The sequence below is a fragment of the Symphalangus syndactylus genome, chromosome 5 (assembly GCF_028878055.3).
Source record: "Symphalangus syndactylus isolate Jambi chromosome 5, NHGRI_mSymSyn1-v2.1_pri, whole genome shotgun sequence".
Taxonomy (NCBI): Eukaryota; Metazoa; Chordata; class Mammalia; order Primates; family Hylobatidae; genus Symphalangus; species Symphalangus syndactylus.
Genome location: NC_072427.2, coordinates 31,075,837 through 31,097,902, shown reverse-complemented (window position 1 = coordinate 31,097,902; position 22,066 = coordinate 31,075,837). Strand labels below are relative to the sequence as shown.

Below are 22,066 nucleotides of genomic sequence, written 5' to 3'. Positions count from 1 at the left end.
CTCAGGTGATCCACCCACCTTGGGCTCCCAAAGTGCCAGGATTACAGGCGTGAGCCATGGTGCCCAGCCCTAAAATTTTTAACAATTCCTCAATATAGTAAAATATCCATTGTTCAAAAATATCCATTGTTCAAATTTCCCCAATATCTTTTTTTTTCCCAGTTGGGTTAAAATTTGGCTCCAAACAAGGTCTGCACGTTGTGTTTTTGTGCTGTCTCTAAAGACTCCCTTTCTTTTTTTCATGTAATGCTTTTGTTGAGGAAACCAGGCTGCTTGGAAGGATGAGCCTGGGGGAATGAGGGAGAGGGAGCAAGGGAGGAGAGAAGGATGGGTGTCCAGATAGACGTGCCATCCATGCTGGGGGACACAGGCAGAATGTGGAGGCCTGTCTCCCTAACTGGGAGGGGAGGCCAGGGCTGCTGAAGGGTGGGGCCCAACCCTGGGCACCCCCCCCTTCCCCGCTGCCGCATCCAACTGCTGGAAGTGATGGAAGACAGAAAGATGGCCTGAGTCAGGAGCAGGGGCAGAGCTCAGGTTGTTGAGGGGTCCCGCTGCCCACGTCAGACTGGAGGTGAGGGATGGGCGGGGCCTGACAGCAGGCCTGGAAGGAACAGGATGTCTATGCTAGAGAGGGAGGGAGAGGACAGTGCTAAAACCCAGCTCCTGGCCAGTCCCCAGCTCCTCCCTGCCTGGCCCTATCCCAGGATCCCCTCTCTGGCCTCCCAGCTATGATCTACCCCGGGGCTCAGACTTCAGGCGCCTTCACAATGCCGGCGGTCAGTGGTCCAGGTCCCTTGTTCTGCCTTCTCCTCCTGCTCCTGGACCCCCACAGCCCTAAGACGGGGCGTCCTCAGGTTTGAGTACAAGCTCAGCTTCAAAGGCCCAAGGCTGGCATTGCCTGGGGCTGGAATACCCTTCTGGAGCCATCATGGAGGTGAGGGGCAAGGGTGGGGACCAGCCATGCCCAGGTCCCTCAAAGTGCTGGAGGGGCTGTGACTTGGTGGGGAGTGGGTCTGTCACAGCCATCCTCTGTCCAGGGTGGGGCAAGGCCTGGGACAGTGCCAGGCACCCCAGGACCCCTTCCAGGCTTGTTTCCTGCTCTACCCCCTCAACACCCCCCACCTCTGCCCAGGCTGTTTCTCCTCTGCCTCTCTGCTTCCCTGCCCCAGGACTTCTCTCTTCTCCTCTGCCTCTCCTTGGACCCCTGCCCTTCCTCTGCCTCTGACCTGTGAACACACAGACACATGCTCACACACTAAGTCCCAGGCACACAGAAGGCAACGTGGACTAGCACAAACCTCCACTCTCCCGGCTCCATCCCGGTGGGCCTGTGGCTGGCCATGAGAACTGGGGGCTACCTGGAGGGAAGCATCCTCATCCCAGGCGAGTGGGCACCAGTCCTTCCCTGTATGTGTGTTGTGGGTGGAAGCAGGCAAGAGAGCATCTTAGCCCATAGGTTTGTGTTCAGGGACTTCCAAACCCAGACCTACAAAGAGTGTGTCTTCTACCAGATCTTGTTCCAAAAAGGATTTGTGATGATGGAACTACACGATAGAGGGGAACTTACTTACATTAGGAGTGAGCAAGAACAATGAGGATTAGAGTGGAGCATGAAATAGTCTAGGAGCATGGCTTCCAAAACATATGCTGTGAGGTCTGTTCACCTCAGAGTTGGGCCATGGATTTAATTCTGAGCCTCTTAGCAGGCAAAGCAAAGATAGAAAGCAGATCGGCTGTGGATTTCTGTCTATAAAATGTGAGTTCTTGGTCAGGCACAGTGGCTCACACCTGTAATCCCAACACTTTGGGAGGCCAAGGCGGGTGAATCACAAGGTCAAGAGATCGAAACCATCCTGGCCAAAATGGTGAAACCCCGTCTCTACTAAAAATACAAAAATTAGCTGGGTGTGGTGGCACACGCCTGTAGTCCCAGCTCCTCAGGAGGCTGAGTCAGGAGAATTGCTTGAACCTGGGAGGTCGAGGTTGCAGTGAGCTGAGATCCTGCCATTGCACTCCAGCCTGGGCACAGAGCCAGACTCTGTCTCAAAAAAAAAAAAAAAAAAAAAAAAAAAAAGATGTAAAAGATGTGAGTTCTGAGAAATGGCACGATTCCTAACTAAGCCAGGACAAAATATCCCTTTTTTTTTTTTTTTTTTTCAGATGGAGTTTCACTCTTGTTGTTGCCCAGGCTGGAGTGCAGTGGCGTGATCTTGGCTCACTGCAACCTCCACCTCCCAGATTCAAGCGATTCTCCTGCCTCAGCCTCCTGAGTAGCTGGGATTACAGGTGCGTGCCACCACACCCAGCTAATTTTTGTATTTTTGTTGGTTTTTTTTTTTTTTTTTTTGAGACGGAGTCTCGCTCTGTTGCCCAGGCTGGAGTGCAGTGGTGTGATCTTGGCTCACTGAAAGCTCCATCTCCCAGGTTCATGCCATTCTACTGCCTCAGCCTCCCAAGTAGCTGGGACTACAGGTGCCTGCCACCACGCCCAGTTAATTTTTTGTACTTTTAGTAGAGATGGGGTTTCACCTTGTTAGCCAGGATAGTTTCGATCTCGTGATCTCGTGATCCACCCGCCTGGGCCTCCCAAAGTGCTGGGATTACAGGCAAGCCACCGCGCCCAGCATAATTTTTGTATTTTTTAAGTAGAGATGGGGTTTCACCATGTTGGCCAGGCTGGTCTCGAACTCCTGACCTCAAATGATCCACCCGCCTTGGCTTCCCAAAGTGCTGGGATTATAGGTGTGAGCCACCACGCCCGGCCCAAAATATCCCTTTAAGATGATAGGCCCTGTCGGTAGGGTTTCTTCCAGTCCTCCTTCATAGAGACACAAGAGGTAACAAAAAAGTGGGCTGTTTCTCAGAGCACCAAGCTGGGCCCTGCCTCAGGACCAGGATGGCAAAGCTTATACAACACTCGCTGCTGTGTGCCTTGCCAAGTCTGGGTGTCACAGATCATGTGAGGGAGCAGAGGCACCCTCTCCAAGATCACCCAGTGATGTGTGCATTGTCTATTCATTCATTCGTTCACCCTGATGCTCCTCTGTGCCCAGCCCAGAGATACTGGGCAGAGTCAGGCTGAAGGAGCCCATGGTCTGGGGCAAGGTCTCACCCACAGGCCTCGTAAGGCTGAAAGCCTTCTGCAAGGATTTCAGAGGCAGTGACAGCTTCCAGAGGCCTTGGGACTTGTGGCCTTGCAGCTCTGAGCCTCCCTACCCCCATCCCTGGCCTTTATAGAGCAAACAGGCTGGATTAGCAGCCTCCAGAACATCCTGGCAGAGTCTGGGCCCTGGGCCAGGTTCCAGGCTGGCAGGTTGGAGGGTGGGGAGCGAGCTGGAGTAGGGCCTCTGAGTTCCCTGCCCCCAGTTCCTGCCAAGACTGCCTCAGTTTCTCTCCCATTCCTTCTTCCTACCATGCAGGGCTCCTTCCTCCCCACCCCACCACCGCCAGTGACAATTCTCACACACACACTCCATCCTGCACTCTTTCATCGCCGTCCTGTAGGCCGGTTCTCACCTCCACACCTTTGCTTTCCTCACCTTGGAATGCCCCGTAGGTCCTGTCCACCAGGAAACTCTGGCCTCATTTGGCCACAGCCTAGAGTCTTGGGCCTTCTTCCAGTTACTCCCTCCTAAAGTGCTCTCCTGTGTTCTGTGGTCTCAGGCACTTCCTTTTTTGTCACAAGGCCTCAGTTTCCTCATCTGAGAAATGGGAAGAGTTAGACACAAATCTCTCTCATGGTGGAAAAAGCTTGCGCTTTGGAGTCATACGGAGCTGAATTCCATTCAATCCACTTAGTTCCTTAACTTTTCTGAGCCTCACTTTCCTCATCTGTTAGATGGGGTCTTATAAAAACAGACAATACACACTGCGGTGAGGCTTCACTGACGACGTGGATGGTGCTGGCATTCATTGCCCTCCCCAGCAAAGGCCCCTCCAGCTGTGCTGGGCTCTGACTCCTGCTTCCCTGGCTGGCCGGTTATTTAATGGCAGGCCTTGGCATTGTCTCCTCCTCTTCCGGGAGCCCAGCCCGGGCCAGTGAGAGAGAGTGAAGGGGGAGCTGGGGTATAGTGGGGCCTGGGGCTTGAGCTGCCCTGGTCCACAGACGCCATCCTGGGCCTGGAGGAAGTGCGGCTGACGCCATCCCTGAAGAACCGGAGTGGCGCCGTGTGGAGCAGGGCCTCAGTCCTTTTCTCTGCCTGGGAAGTAGAGGTGTAGATGAGGGTGACGGGACTGGGGCGCCGGGGAGCCCAGGGCATAGTGAGTGTCCTCTCCCAGAGCTGACAGAGTGGGGTGGGTCAGGGAGGCGGGTGATGAGCCCCGGGGTCCCAGTATCCCAAACGGTTCCCTGAGCTGAGGGGCTGGGGACCTGCAGGCCGTGTGGTACACCCGGGGCAGGGGCCATGTAGGCTCTGTCACTGGCGGGCTGGCCTCGTGGGACGGCATCGGGATCTTCTTTGACTCCTCGGCAGAGGATACTCAGGTGCCTAGTGGTCTCCTGCCTGCCAGCCCGCCTGCCCGCCCACACCCTCCCCCTCCCGCCATGCCCGCGGCTCAGGCTGCTTCTCACCTCCCTGCAGAACAGTCCTGCCATCCGTTTGCTGGCCAGCGATGGGCACATCCCCTCTGAGCAGCCTGGGTAAGGGCCTGTCTGGACTGACCACTCACCTCCATTTTTGCATTGGAAGGGGCCCATCCCCCCTATCCAAGCCCCAGCCCCAGCCTCCACCAGCGGAGGGCCCACCCTCCCGGGGCCGCCATCCTTGCTGGACTCCCTCACTCAGCTGAAATCCACCCCGCTGAGGCTTGATTCCTTCGACCCAGCAGCCCCAGGTGAAATGACACAGGCTGGGGCCTGTGATGAGTATCGGCTCATAACAATTAGAGTAATTGCCTGCATTTGTGGAGTGAGTTGACTGTATGCCAGGCACAGCACCAAGCCCTTCTCATTTATTGTCTTAGTTAACCCTTATAACATTGTTACCAGGTCTTTCCAATTACCGTCCTCATTTTAGAGATGGGAACACTGGGGTTTGGAGAGATGAGATGGCTTGCCCAAGGTCACACAGCTCGGGGCACAAACCCAGGTGGCTGCTCTGGTGCTGGCTTCTCCCCTGCCCTGTGCTGCCTCCCTCTTGGCGGAAGGCGGCACTGTCAGACGCTCTGCTGTGAGTAGCCAGAGGTGTCCAGAGACACTCAGCGTTTAACACTCTTCTCCTGACTCTCCAGAGCCTGCTGAGCCGACCCATCAGGGAGGCAGCCTGGTCACATTGTCCTTGGCTGCCGGGACATGTCCAGGTCATCCGTCCTGAGTCAGCTGCATTCTGAGCCTTGGCAGCTGGGAGAGGCAAGGGAAGCCAGAGGCACTGGGGACTTGGAGTTTAAAAGAAGGAGGAGGGAGAGGCCAGGCACAGTGGCTCATGCCTGTAATCCCAGCATTTTGGGAGGCTGAGGCGGGCTAATCACCTGAGGTCAGGAGTTTCAGACCAGCCTGGCCAACATGGTGAAACCCTGTCTCTACTAAAAATTAATAAAATTAGCCGGGTATGGTGGCGAGCACCTGTAATCCCAGCTACTCAGGAGGCTGAGGCAGGAGAACCGCTCGAACCCAGGAGGCAAAGGTTGCAGTGAGCCGAGATCATGCCACTGCACTCCAGCCAGGGCAACAGAGCAAGACTCCATCTCAGAAAAAAAAAAAAAAAAAAAAAGAGAGAGAGAAGAAGGAGGGAGGTAAGGGTGATAGGACGAAGGTGATAGGTGGGTCAGGGGGATGGAGGGCAGAAACTGCATTGTTGGTCCAGGCCTTTGTCCCCTTAAGGAAGGGCCACAAGGAGGCCCCGGCCCCTTCTGTAAATCCAAGTCCCAACACTCCGTCAGGCAGGGCTTGCTTCCCCTGCCCCTCTCTCTTCTGCCAAGGGAGCAGGCTACAACAAGGGAGACTCAAGCTAGACAAGGTACATGTCCCATGCCAGCTCGCCCAGCGGAAAGGGAGGTGGCACAGCAAATCTGGGCAGAGTGGCTTCTGGGACTGCCCTCACTGCCCAGGCCTTGAGTCCTGTATATCCTGGCTGGATTCCAACTGCCCACAAGGGCCAGGCATGGTGGCTCACGCCTGTAATCCCAGCACTTTGGGAGCCAAGACAGGCGGATCACTTGAGGTCAGGAGTTTGAGACCAGCCTGACCAACAATGTGAAACCCCATCTGTACTAAAAATACAAAAATTAGCCGGGCATGGTAGTGCATGCCTGTAGTCTCAGCTACTTGGGAGGCTGAGGTGGGAGGATCACTTGAGCCCAGCAGGCAGAGGTTGCAATGAGCCACAACTGCACCATTGCACTCCAGTCTGGGCAGCGACTCTTTCTCAAAAACAAACAAATGAACAAACTGCCCACAGGGATGGAGCCAGCCGAGTGCTGGGCTCCTGTCACCAGGACTTCCGGAACCGGCCACACCCCTTCAGAGCACGGATCACCTACTGGGGCAGAGGCTGCGCGTGAGTCACCCTTCCTGCTTCTGACAGGGCTCTGAGTTACAGAGCTGCTATGTATGCGTGCCCACGGCCCCAACACACTAGTGCCTGTGACACCACGTGAGGTCCCTGGCACACACGGGCCAACATCCATGGGATCCTCCATCCCTACACAGAATCCTAACAGTCACCCAGAGCACATACATGTAAGGGCTCACGTGAGACCAGGAGTGCGGGTCACCTCCATGCCATTCTGATACCAAGCCCTAGGGCCACCTGCCCTCCCATGTCCAGGGGAGCCAGGGAGTCAGAGGTAGGGACACCCCCCACTGCTCACTCCCTCTGTGTCCCTCAGGTGTCCTTGAACAGTGGCCTCACTCCCAGTGGTCTAGATGAGTTCTGCGTGGATGTGGGGCCCCTGCTTTTGGTCCCTGGAGGTTTCTTTGGGGTCTCAGCAGCCACCGGCACCCTGGCAGGTGAGGATCCCACTGGGCAGGTAAGAGCAGAAGGGCAGTGACGAATGAATCACCCTCAGCACACCTTCTAAAGAGCACTGGGGTGGCGTCAGCCACTTCACCACGTGACCTGGGCCTCCATGACCCTTGGGAGAAGTCATGTCTGCCTTGAGACTTGCAAGTCTCAAATGGGATAAAACAAGAGAGGCTTTGATTTCAGTGCTGGCCACATAAGTGCCCCTAGCTGGGAGCTTCGGAACAAGTGGAAGACAGACAGCAAGGAGGGACATTTAGGAAAATGGAGCAAAGAGATGTGACGCCATGGAGAGTCCATGGAGGGTCCCACAGCGGGAAAGCCGAGGGTAACCAGAGCGTGGGAGTCCTTGAATGCCAGGACCTTGGTCTGGTTTCTGAGGAGGAGAGTGACATGGTCAGAGCTATGCTGGAAAGGTGGCCACTGTGCAGTTGCTACTACCAGTACAGCTGTGCTCTGGGGGCCTGAGAGTGTCAGTTGGTCTGCTGCTGTGGCTCTAGCCCAGGATGTTTTGGGATCGTCCAGTTCTGCCACAGGGGCCTGCCTCTGACTGAGTGTGAGGTTCAACCCTCACCACCCACCCATCTACCTGTCAATCCTCACACCTTTCCTATGAAGTGAGCAAGACAAGCATCAGACGGTGGCCCAAAGTCACCCCTCTTGCCTCGGTGGGATATCATGGCAGTGAGGGTGAAGGCTGAGCGAGGGGGCTGCTGGGTGGAGGGGTCTTACTTCTCCTTCATCTGTCCCTTTCCAGATGATCATGACGTCCTGTCCTTCCTGACCTTCAGCCTGAGTGAGCCCAGCCCAGAGGTGATGCCAGCCCTGGCCCACCTGGGAATGGCAGCCCGGGGACCCTGCCCTCACCCATGTCATGGTGCCCTCAGACCTGCCATTCCAGCCCTTACCTCCACCTGGCCTCTGAGCTCTGCTCAGGCCAGACCTTGTGCAGGGCAGTGCTGCGGGCCAGGCCCGGTCTGCAAGGCCTTGCAGGCTGGCTGGCTCGGGCTGTGACATTACAGTTCAGAGCGATCAGTGTCAGGTCTCAAAAGGCACAGGTGGCTGTGGGAGCACAGAGGAGGGGTCCCAACCAGCCAGGGGGTCAAGGAAGGCTGCCTGGAGAAGATGAGCTTAAAGGAGCAGCGGATCAGCACATACAGGCTTGAGGCCACAGCAGGGAGGGAAGATGGTGGGGATCTGAGTGAAGGCAGAACTCAGAGGGCTGGAAACTGCAGGGCCAGATGGCCAGGGAGGAAGGCTGGGCTCGTGGGGAAGCCTGTGGGAAGGCTCCCCTCGCCTCTGGATCTCCCATGGGTTTGGGGCCCGACTTTCTGTCTTCCTCGCCTAGGTTCCCCCTCAGCCCTTCCTGGAGATGCAGCAGCTGCACCTGGCAAGGCAGCTGGAAGGGCTGCGGGCAAGGCTGGGCTTGGGCACCAGGGAGGATGTAACTCCAAAGTCAGACTCTGAAGCTTAAGGAGAAGGTAGGGACCGAGACAGCGGGCAGGTGGCGCCCATCTGAGTGTCACAGCATCCTCCATCCTTATGACCAGGAGTCCTTTAATCAGTAGGGAAACTGAGGCCTGAGGAGGCCACATCTAAGCAGGCCTTGGGCCCAAGTGTTCTGTCCTTATCCCCACCTTACCACTCAGACTCATTTTCCAGGAGAGGGTCTTGGAGGCAGCAGCCACACCTTCTGGCACCCCTCTCCAAGAAGCCCCCCCAAAGATAAGATAGGCTGTGTTACCCCACCATGGCTGGCTGCCCATCCCAGCTCTGCCCTAATCCCCAGGGGAAAGGCTCTTTGACCTGGAGGAGACGCTGGGCAGACATAGCCGGATCCTGCAGGCTCTGCGGGGTCTCTCCCAGCAGCTGGCCCAGGCTGAGACACAATGGAAGAAGCAGCTGGGGCCCCCAGGCCAAGCCAGGCCTGACCGAGGCTGGGTGAGAAGCCCCACAAGCATCCAAGGCTCCACCTGCGGGCCTGAAAGAGGAGCAAGCACTGTAGTCAGCAACTAGTCTCTCCTAAGGCCTGGAGGGAAAGGAGGGCAGAGATGAAATGCTGCAGGTCACAGGATGGGGCAGGGCAGCATGCAGGATGGCATCTCTGCACAAGCAAATGCGCACAGGGCTGGGGCTGAGGCTGGGGCTGGGGAGAGGAGATGCCAGATATTTGGACTCGGCTCTGTAGATGAATGACAGAAATAGACTAGGTGCTAATTTGCATGTAGCTTCACATGCGATTTGCATAGGGCTTGCTTAATGCTCAGTTGCACCAGAAGCCTCATTTCATCTCCATTGCCATCTGGCTCCTCCCCCAGGGAGTCATGCCTTGGGTCATGCCCAGCTTGGGGGCCTGAGAGTTAAACTCAGCCAAGGTGTTAGATACTGGGCAGAGGAGGCCAGCAGCTCTTGTGGGCTTTGCTGGGCTCTGACAGCTCGAGGTTTTAATCTTGTGTCAGAGCAGCTTAGGCTGGGCTGCTAGTGTGGGGAAGAGCGGAGGGGACTTATACTCTAGGGCCAGGCCTCTCTGATCCTACCCCCAGGCCCTGGACGCTTCCTGACAGATTCCATCCACCCCAGGGAGGGGTGGCCGCCTCTTCATGTGCCCTGGGCGAACCGGGACAGAGGACTGGGCTGGGCCTCTGCCTCCTTCAGGGGACAGAACCACTTTTAGAAGGGAGAGGTATTTTGGCTTGGTGTGGTGGCTCACACCTGTAATCCTAGCACTTTGGGAGTCCAAGGCAGGCAGATCACGAGGTCAAAAGATCGAGACCATCGGGCAGATCACAAGGTCAAAAGATCGAGACCATCCTGGCCAACATGGTAAAACCCCGTCTCTACTAAAAATACAAAAATTAGCTGGGCGTGGTGGCATGCGTCTGTAGTCCCAGCTACTCGGGAGGCTGAGGCAGAAGAATCGCTTGAACCGGGGAGGCAGAGGTAGCGGTGAGCTGAGATTATGCCACTGCACTCCAGCCTGGCCTCAGAGCAAGACTCCATCTCAAATAAATAAATAAGAAGGGAGAGGTATTTTGAGAAAACCCTGAAGTGGCCACTGTTGGGAGGAAACAACCACCCCTGGGGAGAGGGGTGTGAGTGGAGGGGGAATGGGGAAGCCCTTATGGATGAGGTCAGAGAAACACAGTGCGTCCAAATAAGGAGGCCCTGGTAATCTGGGAAGGCCTCTGGAAGGAAGAGGCTGCAGTGCCACTGGGAAGGTGGGCTCTGAGAAGAGAGGGGCTATGTCCTGGGCCCTAGACAAGAGGCTGCCCCTCCTGCAGGACTCTGCCAAGGTTGGTGCCCTGCTCCACGGACAGTGGACTCTGCTCCAGGCCCTGCAAGAGATGAGGTAAGGGACTGGGTGAGGACCCCTCCACCACCTTGTTTCTCTGCCTGAAGTTCCTCCATTAGCCCTTCATTCCTTCCATCATTTCCTGAGCACCCAGCACACAGCCTGTCAATTGGAAGGGCTGGGGGTGGAGTTAGGTTTGTTGAGTTGACTTGAATTTAATTGAATCAAGTTTAATGTTTTGCAAGTCCTAGTTGAAAAGTAATTCTCTCCCAGAGAAGCCCATCATGAAGGCCCCCTCAGACACTCCCACCCTCAGGAAGGTTAAGAAATCTGAGCATTCCTTCAATGGCAGCTTCTGGGATGAGGGGCATTTTGATGGGGGCTCTTGGAGAGGGAGCACAGCAAAGATCAGACCAGTTGGAGGAGGCAGTCCCTGACTTGTTTTTGTGCCCCCATTAACTTCCTGGTATCCCACTCTAGGCCGGGCCGCTGGAGCCCTGGGGGCTGGGGGAGTCCTGGAGATGTTGTGGAGGAGGCATGCATCCCAGCCTGAAGCCTAAAGCCCCACTGTACACACACAGCTAGATGCCTAGGGTTGGGGGTGGAGAGGCACCTAGATGAGAAGAAGGAAAGGAGTTAAATCCCCAGGGGCTGGGGATGGAAGGCAGAGCAGGGGAGCCTGGGGTTGACACAGATAGCTTTAGGGAGATCTTTATCTGAGCTAAAGTCTCAGGATCTAGGAAGAAGGTTGGAGGTGAAAAGACCAGCCCCCAAGAAGGGGCCCCATGGATGGTACCTGTTCTCTATCCATGTGCTGCCCCTGGGGAGATGGGAAATGATTAGGCCATTTGGGCGGAAGCAGAAGAGGTAATGAGTCATCTTACTTGGTTTCCACCCCCGATTAGGGATGCAGCTGTCCGCATGGCTGCAGAAGCCCAGGTCTCCCACCTGCCAATGGGCACTGGGCATCGTTTCTTAGAGCTGGACCACATCCTGGGCCTCCTGCACAAGGAGCTTCGGGGCCCGGCGGTGAGGGGGAAGCAGTGGGGAGCATGGGGTCCCCAACCTTGACGTCTGGGCTCAGCCACCCTTCTTCCAGCACTTCAGCAGCCCCAAGCCCTCCTGCCTTTGCCCTCCCCTCCCAGGACTGCCGGCAAGCACATCTGTGCCTGCGTCAGTGTCTGTGTGCGTGCATACGTGCCAGCACACATCTCATCTTTTCTCTGTCCTCTTTCCTCTCTGGGGAGTCCCACAGACTCAGCACCAGCAGGGCCCTGGATACCCCTCGATCCAATATCCAATGACCAGAGGGGAAATGGGGTGGGCTGTGTCCAAGATCATTCAGAGTCCAGTGGTGGAGTCAGAGCTTCCCCATGCCCTGTCCTATCCTCGTTCCCTTGCCCTCACCCTGCTCACCCTGTCCTTGGCTCTCTACTTCTCTTTCTCTTCTCTTGAAACCTGGGCCCTTTGATGATCCCAGGCCCCAGGCCTTCCCAGCTGTTCCCACAGATGCAGCCATGGGAGCTGGGGTGGGGGAGGCAGCTTTGTACACTGCCCCCTCTCCAAGTTCCCTGGATGAGAGCCAGGACGCCCCAAGCCTGGGGAAAGGAAACGGAGCATGCACATGGCCTAGATTCCAGGTCCCCCGCTCCTTCTGGGTAAGAAGCTAAGCTAGGACCTTAGACTTTCCCCTTTCAGAAGGCAGCGGCCAAGGCCCCCCGCCCACCTGGCCAGCCCCCAAGGGCCTCCTCGTGCCTCCAGCCTGGCATCTTCCTGTTCTTCCTCCTCATTCAGACTGTAGGCTTCTTCGCCTACGTGCACTTCAGGTGGGCCACCCTGTGAGCAGGACTTCCCACAGCACTGGCATCTCTTGGTTCTCAGCTATAGCCATTGGATTTAGGAGAGGGGACACTTCAGCCCAGAGGGGACTTGCCCAGTCCCCAAATCACAAAGAGCACAGTGCAGGATAGGGCCCATTCTCTCACCAAGCACTACTGACCACCTGCTTGGCCCCCAGCCCCATCTGGGTCCTGCTGTCACGGAGCTCACTCACACAGGTCTAACTGACCCTGTGTAGTCAATGCTTTGATGTCAGGAAGCTGAGGGGCTACGAGAGTGCAGGAGAGCACACTTGACCCCCCTTGGTTAGGGAATCAACCTGGAAGAGACATTTGATATGGTCATTAAGGTGACTAGGAGTTTTCCACCCTGACAAGATAGGTAAAGGCATAGAGGCAGAGGGAACAGCATGAGAAAAGGTAGGGAGGCATGAGAAAAACATAATATTTTAGAGAAAAAGTGGCAAGTTCAGTAGTGTTGGAGCAAGGGCAGGACCATTTTGTGAAATTGGGCAAAGAGATCTGAAAAAGTGAGAGGAGGTCACTAGTTTTGCTTGGCGTGTGTTTGAATGAACGTGCACCATTTAGAGATGTGGGGTGTGCTAAAGGCCTCAGCAATGAGACTGACAATCTTTGTTGGTGGAATTTCAAGACAAGAAGAGTCCGTGTGGGCTGGGATGGTCCTGGAGGAGGAGTAAAATGAGCTAAGCTTTAAAAAGCACAAGGTGGAAATGCTCACAGGCTTCAGCACATGCACAGGAGTGCAGTGGTGGCAATCAGCCCGGAGCCACTGGGACAGACCTTACATGCCGGGGGCGGGAAGCGTGGACCATAGGCGGCAGGCCAAAGGAGCCACAGAAAGTCCAAGAAAGGGGAGGTTGTGGTGCAGTGAGTGTAGCAAGGTAAGCATGAGAGTCTTGGTTTTTCAAAAGCCCATAAAGGAGAGACGTAAGTAACCTGTAACCTTCTCTCTGGCAGCAGGCAGGAGCTGAACAAGAGCCTTCAGGAGTGTCTGTCCACAGGCAGCCTTCCTCTGGGTCCTGCACCACACACCCCCAGGGCCCCGGGGATTCTGAGGAGGCAGCCTCTCCCGGCCAGCATGCCTGCCTGACCCACCTCAGAGCCTGCTTTGCATCACTGGGAAGCAGGCAGTGTCTTGGGCGGGGGTTTGGTCAGTATCCTCTCCGTCTGGGTGCCCAGCTCCCACCCACACCTGAGCTTTTGGCATGTTCCCACCTTATTAAAGGTTATTTCCCTCTCCCCATGCTGTGATATGCTGGTCTTCTTTCCAGCCTCACCCTAATCTCTGTGAAGTAGATACTCAGCTACTTCTGAGTAGCTGGCTGGGAGTGTACTCCAAGCAGGCAAGGAGGCCAAGCTTATCCTCCAAAAGACCGGATACCCCACAGGCTTTGAACCCTCGGCTATGGAGGGAAAGACAGCCATGACTGTATATAATTCTGTCCTCAAATTCACCCATAACAGAGAGCAGTGTCTCCCAATGTCCCTCCTGGCCCAGCTCAGCCAGCATCACTGAGCAGCTCTCTCCCTCCCCACTCCTAGCTGCTCCAGGGGCAGCAGGGGAGGCGCGTGACAGAGCAACCCTGAGAGGCCAACTCGTGGAACCATAACTGGGATTCCCGCTCGCGCCCTCAGGTCTCCCTCCCTTTTTCAGCGTCAAGCTCTTTGGGCAGCTGCTGGGTTCAGTGACTTGGGTGGGTGGGGAGAATGGGGGGCGCCCAAGGCTGGGTTTTTACCCCTTGCTGCTACCTGGATCTCCCAGCTGAAATCCCAGTTATTAGTGGCCCAGGAGAGAAGTTGGAAGAGGCTACGGAACAGGGTTCTGGGAGTGTATCAGCTCAACCCCTCTCCCGGGAGAGCGACCCCACCACCACAGGCCCTAATCCGCTGTCAGCAGTGCCCAGCGGAGCTCCGCGTTGAAGGAGGCACGTGGGGGAGGCGGGAGTGGGGAGCGGGCACGTGGTCCAGCCTTCTCAGCCCCGTGCTGCCCCCCGCCCCCCGTGAGGAGGGGTTTGGGGAGGTGGGGGCGGACCCGGGCGGGGGCGGGCGGCGGGCGGCGCCAAGCGTGGGGCGCGGGCCCGCGGCGGGAGCTGTCCGCGAGACCTAGTGCTGAAGTAGGCGCGGACGTGCCCGGTGCCTGGCGTGTGGTAGCAGGCGCCCAGTGCCCCGGCCGGCGAAGACCATGGCGTTCATGGTGAAGACCATGGTGGGCGGCCAGCTGAAGAACCTCACTGGGAGCCTGGGAGGCGGCGAGGACAAGGGGGATGGGGACAAGTCGGCAGCCGAAGCTCAGGGCATGAGCCGGGAGGAGTACGAGGAGTATCAGAAGCAACTGGTGGAAGAGAAGTGAGTGGGATCCCTTCCTGGCTCCAACGACCTCCCCCTCCCCACCCCCACAGCTGCTCAGTCCATCCCCGGGACAGCCTCAAGTCCCAATCCCTTCTCCCCTACTTTCCTAGACACGGTAAGAGACCGGGAGGTGTCCTCTACACTGCCCCCAGACCCATCCCATCTCAAACCCAAAACCCCGCTCCAGCTTCATACTCCGGCCAAGGGGGAGTGGGGGAGGGGCGACCGGACGAGGGACGGACCGGAGCCTGGGACGAGGAGGGGGGTGCACGTGCGTTTCTGACGAAACAATAATCCCTTAATCCGATCTGGTCCCAGCTGCCTATGTCTTCCAACTGGGGCTCCTCTGAACTTGAGGCTCTGAAAAAAGTGGTGCAGCTACTCAGAGTCGCGGAGGCAGACCCTGAGATGGGGTCACTCACAGACATTGAGCACTTGTGTGCCCGCAGTGCTGGGACAGAGTTTGGGACTGGACTCTGCGGCTAGGCTACTTGGGTTCAGAGCCTGGCTTTGCCTATTAGCTGGATAACTTTAGGCAAGTTACTTAGCCTTTCTGTGCCTCTATTTCCTTTTCTGGAAAATGGGGATGGTAATCATAATATATGCCTTGTATATTTACGAAGATTAAATGCCAATGCATGTAAACTGTTTAGCACAGCACCTGGCACATGATAAAGTCTCATAAATGATAGCTATTATTTCGTTCAATCCTGATAACAGTTTTGTGAGTTACAAAATTTTATCCCCATTTTACAGAAGAGGAAGGTAAGTGACTTACCTAAGGATATACCTAAAATGGTAGTGGAGCTGGGATGTGAACCCAAGTTTGGCCTGAATACTTTTTGCCACATGACATAGCTTGTCAGTGAGGGAACAGCAGACCAAGTTGGAGGCCATGAGGGACAAATAATTAGGATCTGCAGAGACAGCCAGACAGACTGCCACCTTGGCTCCCTAGTTCCATCCAGTGGCAGAGACGACAAAGGGCGCTGTGATGGGGAGAGGCAGCAGAAACCTGGATTTCCGGGTTGGAGTGCTTTTGCTACACACAGGGACCAATGTAGCAGCTGCCAGGACTCAGAGACCCCTTCTGTCCCTCCCTTGAAGACCTCAACCCCCTTCTCTCAGCCCTCGTGATGACTCTGCCCCCGGTGACCCTGCAGGATGGAGCGGGATGCACAGTTCACACAGAGGAAGGCAGAGCGGGCCACACTGCGGAGCCACTTCCGAGACAAATACCGGCTACCCAAGGTAAGCTGGCCCTGGCTGCGAGGCACATCTTGGACCCTGAGCTCTGGGTTCTGGACTCCTTCACCCCATTCTGGGCACCACAGCCCTCAGCTATAAGACTCACAGGGTGTTTGGTTAGATCCCTCCTTCTCATTCATTTTTTCTTTTATTCATTCACTCACTCATAGTTAAATCTGTGCCCACCAAGGGCCAGGGCTTTGTGCTGAGGGGACCCCAGTCCTCATGAGACTGACAGGTCTGTATTTCTGGAGCCAATCTAGGCCTCTTCTCTCCTCCACCCCCCGTACCCCCACCAAGCCTGGGCCAGGCCTGGGCAGAGGAAGACACAGGGGAGGCAGAAATCAGTAGATTTGACTGCAGAAGTGAGTGTTCTGGAGGTTTCTGAACCTACTGAAGGGCAGAACTTACTTAAGGTGGGGGAGAGAAGCCCTGTGTGTGCCAAGTACTTGACCTTCATGTCCTCATCTAACCCCCAATAATGCTGCCAGGCAGCTATCACCCACAGTGACAAAAGATGAAACTGAGGCTCAGAGAGATGGAGGGACTTGGCTAAGATCATACAGCCAGTGAGCCATGGAGCTGGGACCAGCCCTCAAGCCGGTGAAAATGAGCCTGCCTTTGCTCCAGGGCCCCAGGCTGCTTTCCAGGGTATGGAGTCTGCCTGTAGAGAGCCAAGTACCCCCTTGGCCGGCCAAGCAGCCAGAGCGTATATCTCAGGAGATCCCTGCCCCCATGCTCCCCTGGGCAGTGCAGCACCAGATGGGCATGTAAGTGTGCTGCTCCTGTTGTCTAAGGAGGGGACTGAAGCACAAACCTCTCCCAGAATATCACCCTAGTGCATCCAGAACTGTGCTGGACTCAGGGGAAAATAGCACAGAGCTATAGCCTCCCGATTTTGATCTTCCACTTGAATTGAATGACCAAATATATGAACATCACATTCACTCATTCAACAAATATTTACTGAGTCCCCAGCTGCTTCTGACTCCCCACAGGGCACCAATCTTTTGGAAATCTGTCACGGGGAAAAACCGGTCCAGAAAGCCTGCCTCACTGCAAACTCTCCTAGGAATAAAGTCATTCCTCAGATGCTTGCGCTAGGCATATAAGAGACACCTGCCATCAGGGAAGTCAGAGTTGAGCAGAAGAGCCAAGACTTGGATGCAACTGAGTGGGACATAAGACGCCCCCCAGAAGAACAGTGAAGGGCAATGGCCATCGTAGGTGCCATGCAAAAAAACACAGATGTTGGAATCAGTGACATAGGTTTGAATCTAGCTCCCCAACCTCCTACCTGTGTGATCTTGGACAATTTAAGTTACTTAAGTTACTTAAGTTAGTTAAGTAACTTAAACTTAAAGTAAGTTACTTAAATCCTGTAAGCCTCAATTTCCTTATTTGTGAAGTGGAAATAATAATACCTACCTACCTCACAGGGTTATTGTGAGAATTAAAAGCACCCAGCTCAACGTCTGCCATGTAATAGATATAATAGATGTTTGATAAATGGTACCCATCACTATTTTTGATTACACCCTTAAGCATAACAAGAGTCAAAACATGACTTAGCTGACTGTAACAGTGTGACTCATAGGTATTTTCATTTTGTCTTTACTCACTGTGCTGGTCCTTCAGTCTCTCAGAGTGAAATAAGCTAATATGAAAGGTCTCCATGTCCAGGCACCAAATGCTTGATCCTGGGATATGGGGGTGGGAGCTGAGCTCACTGGAACATGGGGCTCAAGAATCTAGGGGCTGGGCACGGTGGCTCATTCCTGTATTCCCCCCGTACTTTGGGAGGCCAAGGTGGGCATATCACTTGAGCCTAGGAGTTTGAGACCAGCGTGGACAACATAGGGAGATCTCGTCTCTACAAAAAAAAAAAAAAAAAAGAATCTAGGGGCCTGGAACCCAGTCCAAGCCTCCTCCCTGTCCTCTCAACTCTGGGTCCTCACAGACTTCCACTCCATCCCATCCCCTCTTCCCTTTAGAACGAGACAGATGAGAGCCAGATCCAGATGGCAGGTGGAGACGTGGAGCTGCCCCGGGAGCTGGCCAAGATGATCGAGGAGGACACAGAGGAGGAGGAGGAGAAGGCCTCAGTCCTTGGGCAGCTGGCCAGCCTTCCTGGCTTGGACCTGGGCTCACTCAAGGACAAGGCCCAGGCCACACTGGGGGACCTCAAGCAATCAGCTGAGAAATGTCATGTCATGTGACCACTTCCGGGGGTTACCCACTGGGCTGGGCCCCCATGAGGGCTAAGAGTGTGTCAACTTCCAGGGACCCATACTCCATTTGGGGCTTTGTTTTCCTTGCCCCATCCTAGTTCCAAGACTTTTCCCATCCATGTCCCAAGCCTATCTTCTGGTTTCTTCCTCTCTGCTGGGAGCAAAGTCCCCATCTTCACTCTACCCTTCAGGACCCTCCCCGCCAGCTCAGCCTGTGGAGGCCTCCCAAGATTGTAGGAATAGGCCCATCCCTCTCTGACCATGGCCCCAAGTTCCTGCACACAGGAGCACCCACAGAGAGACACACACAGGACACAAAACCCCTGGCACGTTCAGAGACAGAAGCCACAGATGCATCCCGGCACACACAGACACGCACGCACAGGCCAGCTCCCTTGCGTGTCCAGCCCCTCCAGACACTACCACTCAGAAATTCTGAGAGAGAGCATGGGCAGATACCCTCTGCAGACAGGAGGCCTGAGTTCCAGTCTCCACCTTTATTGTTCTTGAAAGCCCCTGCTCTCTCTTGAGCCTTGTTTCATCATCTGTAAAATGGGAATGGCCTGAATGATTTCTAAGGCTCTTTCTGGCTTGGCCTCTCAGAGCCAAGCCCACATCCCTCCTTGGGCAGGGCAGCAGCTGCCGCCACAGCCTCCAGCGGCTGCCACTGTGGGTTCTGGGAGCCGGAGCGATGCTGTGAGAGGCAGAGTGCCAAGGATGAAGCTGGCACTGAACAGTAAGTGGCTCCAGGCCTCCTCTGGGCCCAGGGCCCAGCCAATTTCTGTTCTGTTCCTGTAGAACGCTCTCTGGATTCCATAGCTGGAATCTCCTCTCTTAGCTCAGTGAAAAATAAAAATCCCAAATGGTGTGCCTACCTTCCCACTTCTTACTGGCTTCCAGGAGTCTTGGAGTTCACAGCCCCCCGAGCCTGCCTTAAAGGATGTCCTCCACCCACCAACTACAGCTTCACAGGAGGGGAGGAGGCATCCAGTGCTAGGAGTGGAAGTGTCTCCAGCTCTGTTCTCTTGGGCCGTGGGTGAAGGTGGGATCTGGGGCCTATGAAATAGGTCTGGGCTTTGAGGAGGGTGGAGCAGCCTCATTACATGGGGAAGATGGGGCCTCTGGGGCGTCACTGAGACCACAGGTGGAGCCGGGGCTGGACCGCAGCTGTCTTGGGTGCCTGTGCCTACACCCCTCCTCACCCTGGAGACAGAAGATGTGGAAAAAGAAAGAAGGCAGGGCAACTGCATTCCAGCCCCACACTGTGATGACTTTGAGCCTGACCTTTCCCTCCTTGAGCCTGTCTTGCTTGTCCCCTGTAAAATGAACAGTCCCACTCTCCCCGATATAGTAATGATACATGTTTCAAAGGGTGACAATTTATAAAGCATATGACAAACCGTATCAATAAATGTAACTCATTCTTTTAAAAAAATGAAGAGCCCAGATCTCATCCCGCTCACCTGTGGCAGGGGCAGGGGGCAGGGGAGGCTTAAGAAACCAGCCAGAGGCCGGGCACGGTGGCTCACGCCTGTAATCCCAGCACTTTGGGAGGCCGAGGCGGGCGGATCACGAGGTCAGGAGATCGAGACCATCCTGGCTAACATGGTGAAACTCCGTCTCTACTAAAAATACAAAAAATTAGCCAGGCGCGGCGGGCGCCTGTAGTCTCAGCTACTCGAGAGGCTGAGGCAGGAGAATGGCGTGAACCCGGAAGGCGGAGCTTGCAGTGAGGCCTGGGTGAAAGGGTGAGACTCTGTCTCAAAAAAAAAGAAAAAAAACAGCCAGGAAGCTCCCCAAGCAGGTCGCCCCTGGGGCCCGGGCAGGAGGAAGGTGCTATGGGGCCAACCCCGGGTGCCCCACCCCGAGGTCCAGGGCCCGGCCTGTGGGGAAGCCAGCCAAGGTTTATAGGCAGGAACGGCTGTCTGAGGATTGGGTTTCAAGGGCAAAGTTTCCATGAGGTCTCCTTTGTAAAATAAGAACAAGGCACATCGAACCTGTACAGGAGGTCATGCGGGGCTGGAAGAGGGGAGACAGGGCAGGGAGAGACACAGGCCCAGCCCTGGAGTCTGCTGCTGGAGCTGTCACTCTTGGTCTCACTCTCCTGAGTGTCCCCAGGGAATGGGCCTGGGCCTCTGAGCTGCTCCTGGGCTGTCCCCAGGCCAGGGCCTCCTCCTGACCTTCTCAGAGCTGGAGGAGACCCAAGCCAGAGCCCCAAGCCGGGTAGGGGGGTCATGGGCTGCCTCCGCAGCATCGGCAGCAAGGCCCACGTCAGCACTCCGCCCTCCAGGGCCTTCTGCCTAATGGGATTGGACAGACCCCTTCCCCCTCAGTGCTTCGCAGGGCCGAGAGGGAGAGGCAGGGGTGGTGGGCAGTGGGGGCTGGGGGACTTGCACTCGCTGAACCCTGTCAAAGCAAGGCTGGTTGGAACCTGGATTAAAGATCAGGAGGGCGGTGAGCCCCCACATTAGTTTCCCCTTCACCCTAGGAGCGGAACTCCAAGAAGCCCTGACCGGTTTGCACTATCCCTGGAATGGGGTGGAGGAGGCTGTGGGCTCAGAGATGGACAATGAGGGTAGGCTGAGGGGTCCCGGGCCCTCTTGGGCATGCCTGGCTTCTCTTCTTCCTTCCCCCTCCCCATCAGCCCTGCAATCTGGGTCTCTGTCAGTCTGCACCCCTCTCACCTGTGTGCCCTCACTCCCCGCTGCTCTGCTGGCTCAGTGCCTGTCCTATATCCGCCCGCAGCTGGGGGCTGACTTGGCCCAACTGGAGCTCCTCTTCTGCACCTGCCCCCAACTCCCAAGCCCTCGGGCCCTGAATACATCAACTACTACTCTCTTCCCAAGCTGTTCCTACCCTGTCTTATTTAGACAATTCAATGTCCAACTAGGATATTTACATATTTTTCCTGTGACTGGTCCACCCACCTGGTGTGATGTGAGGGCCACAGAGTCATTTGCCACCAAAACTTCCATTTCACGCTATGTCTAGAACCCCATTAGTACCCCGTAGTTATGACTCTGATGTTTCAGGCCTGCTCCTTCCTTCCCTCCCTCCCTCCTTTTCTTTTCCCCTTTCCTTTCTCCTTCATACCCTTGCGGGCAGTCTGAGCATACACGAAATGTTAAAAGGTAGTTAAGACAGCCCCTCCAACTTCCCTAAACCCCTTCAGCGGGAGGAAGAGGCAGAGATGGTTGCCTGTCCCACCACCTCTCACCCTCTGGGGCTCTGGTTCCACAATGCAAAAGATTTCAGGGAAACCCTGCCCAAGGAGCCTGCAGTCCCCTGCTCCTACCTTCTACCCACCCGGACAGCTCAGGCCCAGTTGCCAGCAGGAAGAGGGTGCCAAGAGAACAAGTGACTTTCCCAAGGCCAGTTGGTCCCCAGGGAGGAACTGGGGAGGGTGACCAGGGTTTGGAGCATGGAGGATCTCCTGTTCCCTCAACAGCCACATGGGTCCTCCTCAGACACCGGAGGCCCCAGGCAGGCGCTAAGACACCTGGAACATGCTTGTTAGCTGAGCCGAGCTGCTGACATTGCCTGTTGACCCAGCTGACACTCAGCCGTGAGGCTGGAGCTTCTGTCCTCTATCCCACAGACCTGAGGTGGGGCTGGGGGTGTAGTTACAGGGTTCACTGCCGTGCCTCCAACCCAATGCCTGCCAGGGAGAGCTGTCCCCAGAGGCCATTTGAGGTTTGAGATCAGGGGAGCAGCAGCAGCACTGAGGCGGCCTCAGCCTCATTCAGCAGGAGCTATGGCTGCTTGTGTGCTCATGAGCATGTGTGTGGGGCCTACGGGGGTTTGTGAGCCTGCACACGGCTGTCTTGTGTCTGTGGGATCTGCTGTGTGTAGGTGCAGTATGAGTTCCTCTGGGGAAGCTGTCATTGGTGTGCTCCTTCCCTCGGGCCCCAGCCTGGGTGTTGGGCCATTGCCCTTTCAGGGAGGGCTGGGACAGCAACCCGGCCTCTGGGGACAAGAGCCCTTCTAGATGACCTTCCGCAGGAACAAAGGTTCTACGTCCTTTCCCACATCCCAGGTAAAGAGGGTAAAGAAGGGCCAGCTGGACACCTGGGTCCCTCTATCTGCTTCTGAGGCCCATCTGCATCTTCCAGGGCTGGCCCTGTGGGA

The 22,066-nt window shown here is 55.8% G+C and overlaps 2 protein-coding genes across 2 annotated transcripts; both read left to right on the top strand.

The window, feature by feature from the left end:
• The first annotated feature begins 655 nt into the window (after positions 1–655).
• On the top strand, positions 656–13,339 carry LMAN1L (lectin, mannose binding 1 like). The gene is given in 16 exon segments (XM_055276913.2): positions 656–850; positions 852–934; positions 4,106–4,260; positions 4,376–4,483; positions 4,581–4,639; positions 6,396–6,490; positions 6,702–6,706; positions 6,826–6,946; positions 7,717–7,772; positions 8,308–8,440; positions 8,749–8,900; positions 9,503–9,551; positions 10,218–10,308; positions 11,157–11,280; positions 11,950–12,077; positions 13,071–13,339. Coding segments are annotated over 16 exon segments (1,611 nt in total). The 5' UTR covers positions 656–728; the 3' UTR covers positions 13,201–13,339.
• Positions 13,340–14,169: 830 nt separating this feature from the next.
• On the top strand, positions 14,170–18,820 carry CPLX3 (complexin 3). Its single transcript, XM_055276911.2, has 3 exons — positions 14,170–14,456; positions 15,623–15,710; positions 17,702–18,820. The coding sequence occupies exons 1-3, from the start codon at positions 14,293–14,295 to the stop codon at positions 17,924–17,926; spliced, it is 477 nt and encodes a 158-aa protein (XP_055132886.1). The 5' UTR covers positions 14,170–14,292; the 3' UTR covers positions 17,927–18,820.
• The last annotated feature ends 3,246 nt before the right edge of the window (positions 18,821–22,066 follow it).

Coding starts and splice junctions, on each gene's coding strand:
- CPLX3 (XM_055276911.2), top strand. CDS start 14,293: ATGGCGTTCATGGTGAAGACCATGGTGGGCGGCCAGCTGAAGAACCTC. Junction 14,457..15,622: donor AAGCAACTGGTGGAAGAGAA/GTGAGTGGGATC, acceptor GTGACCCTGCAG/GATGGAGCGGGATGCACAGT. Junction 15,711..17,701: donor ACAAATACCGGCTACCCAAG/GTAAGCTGGCCC, acceptor TCTTCCCTTTAG/AACGAGACAGATGAGAGCCA.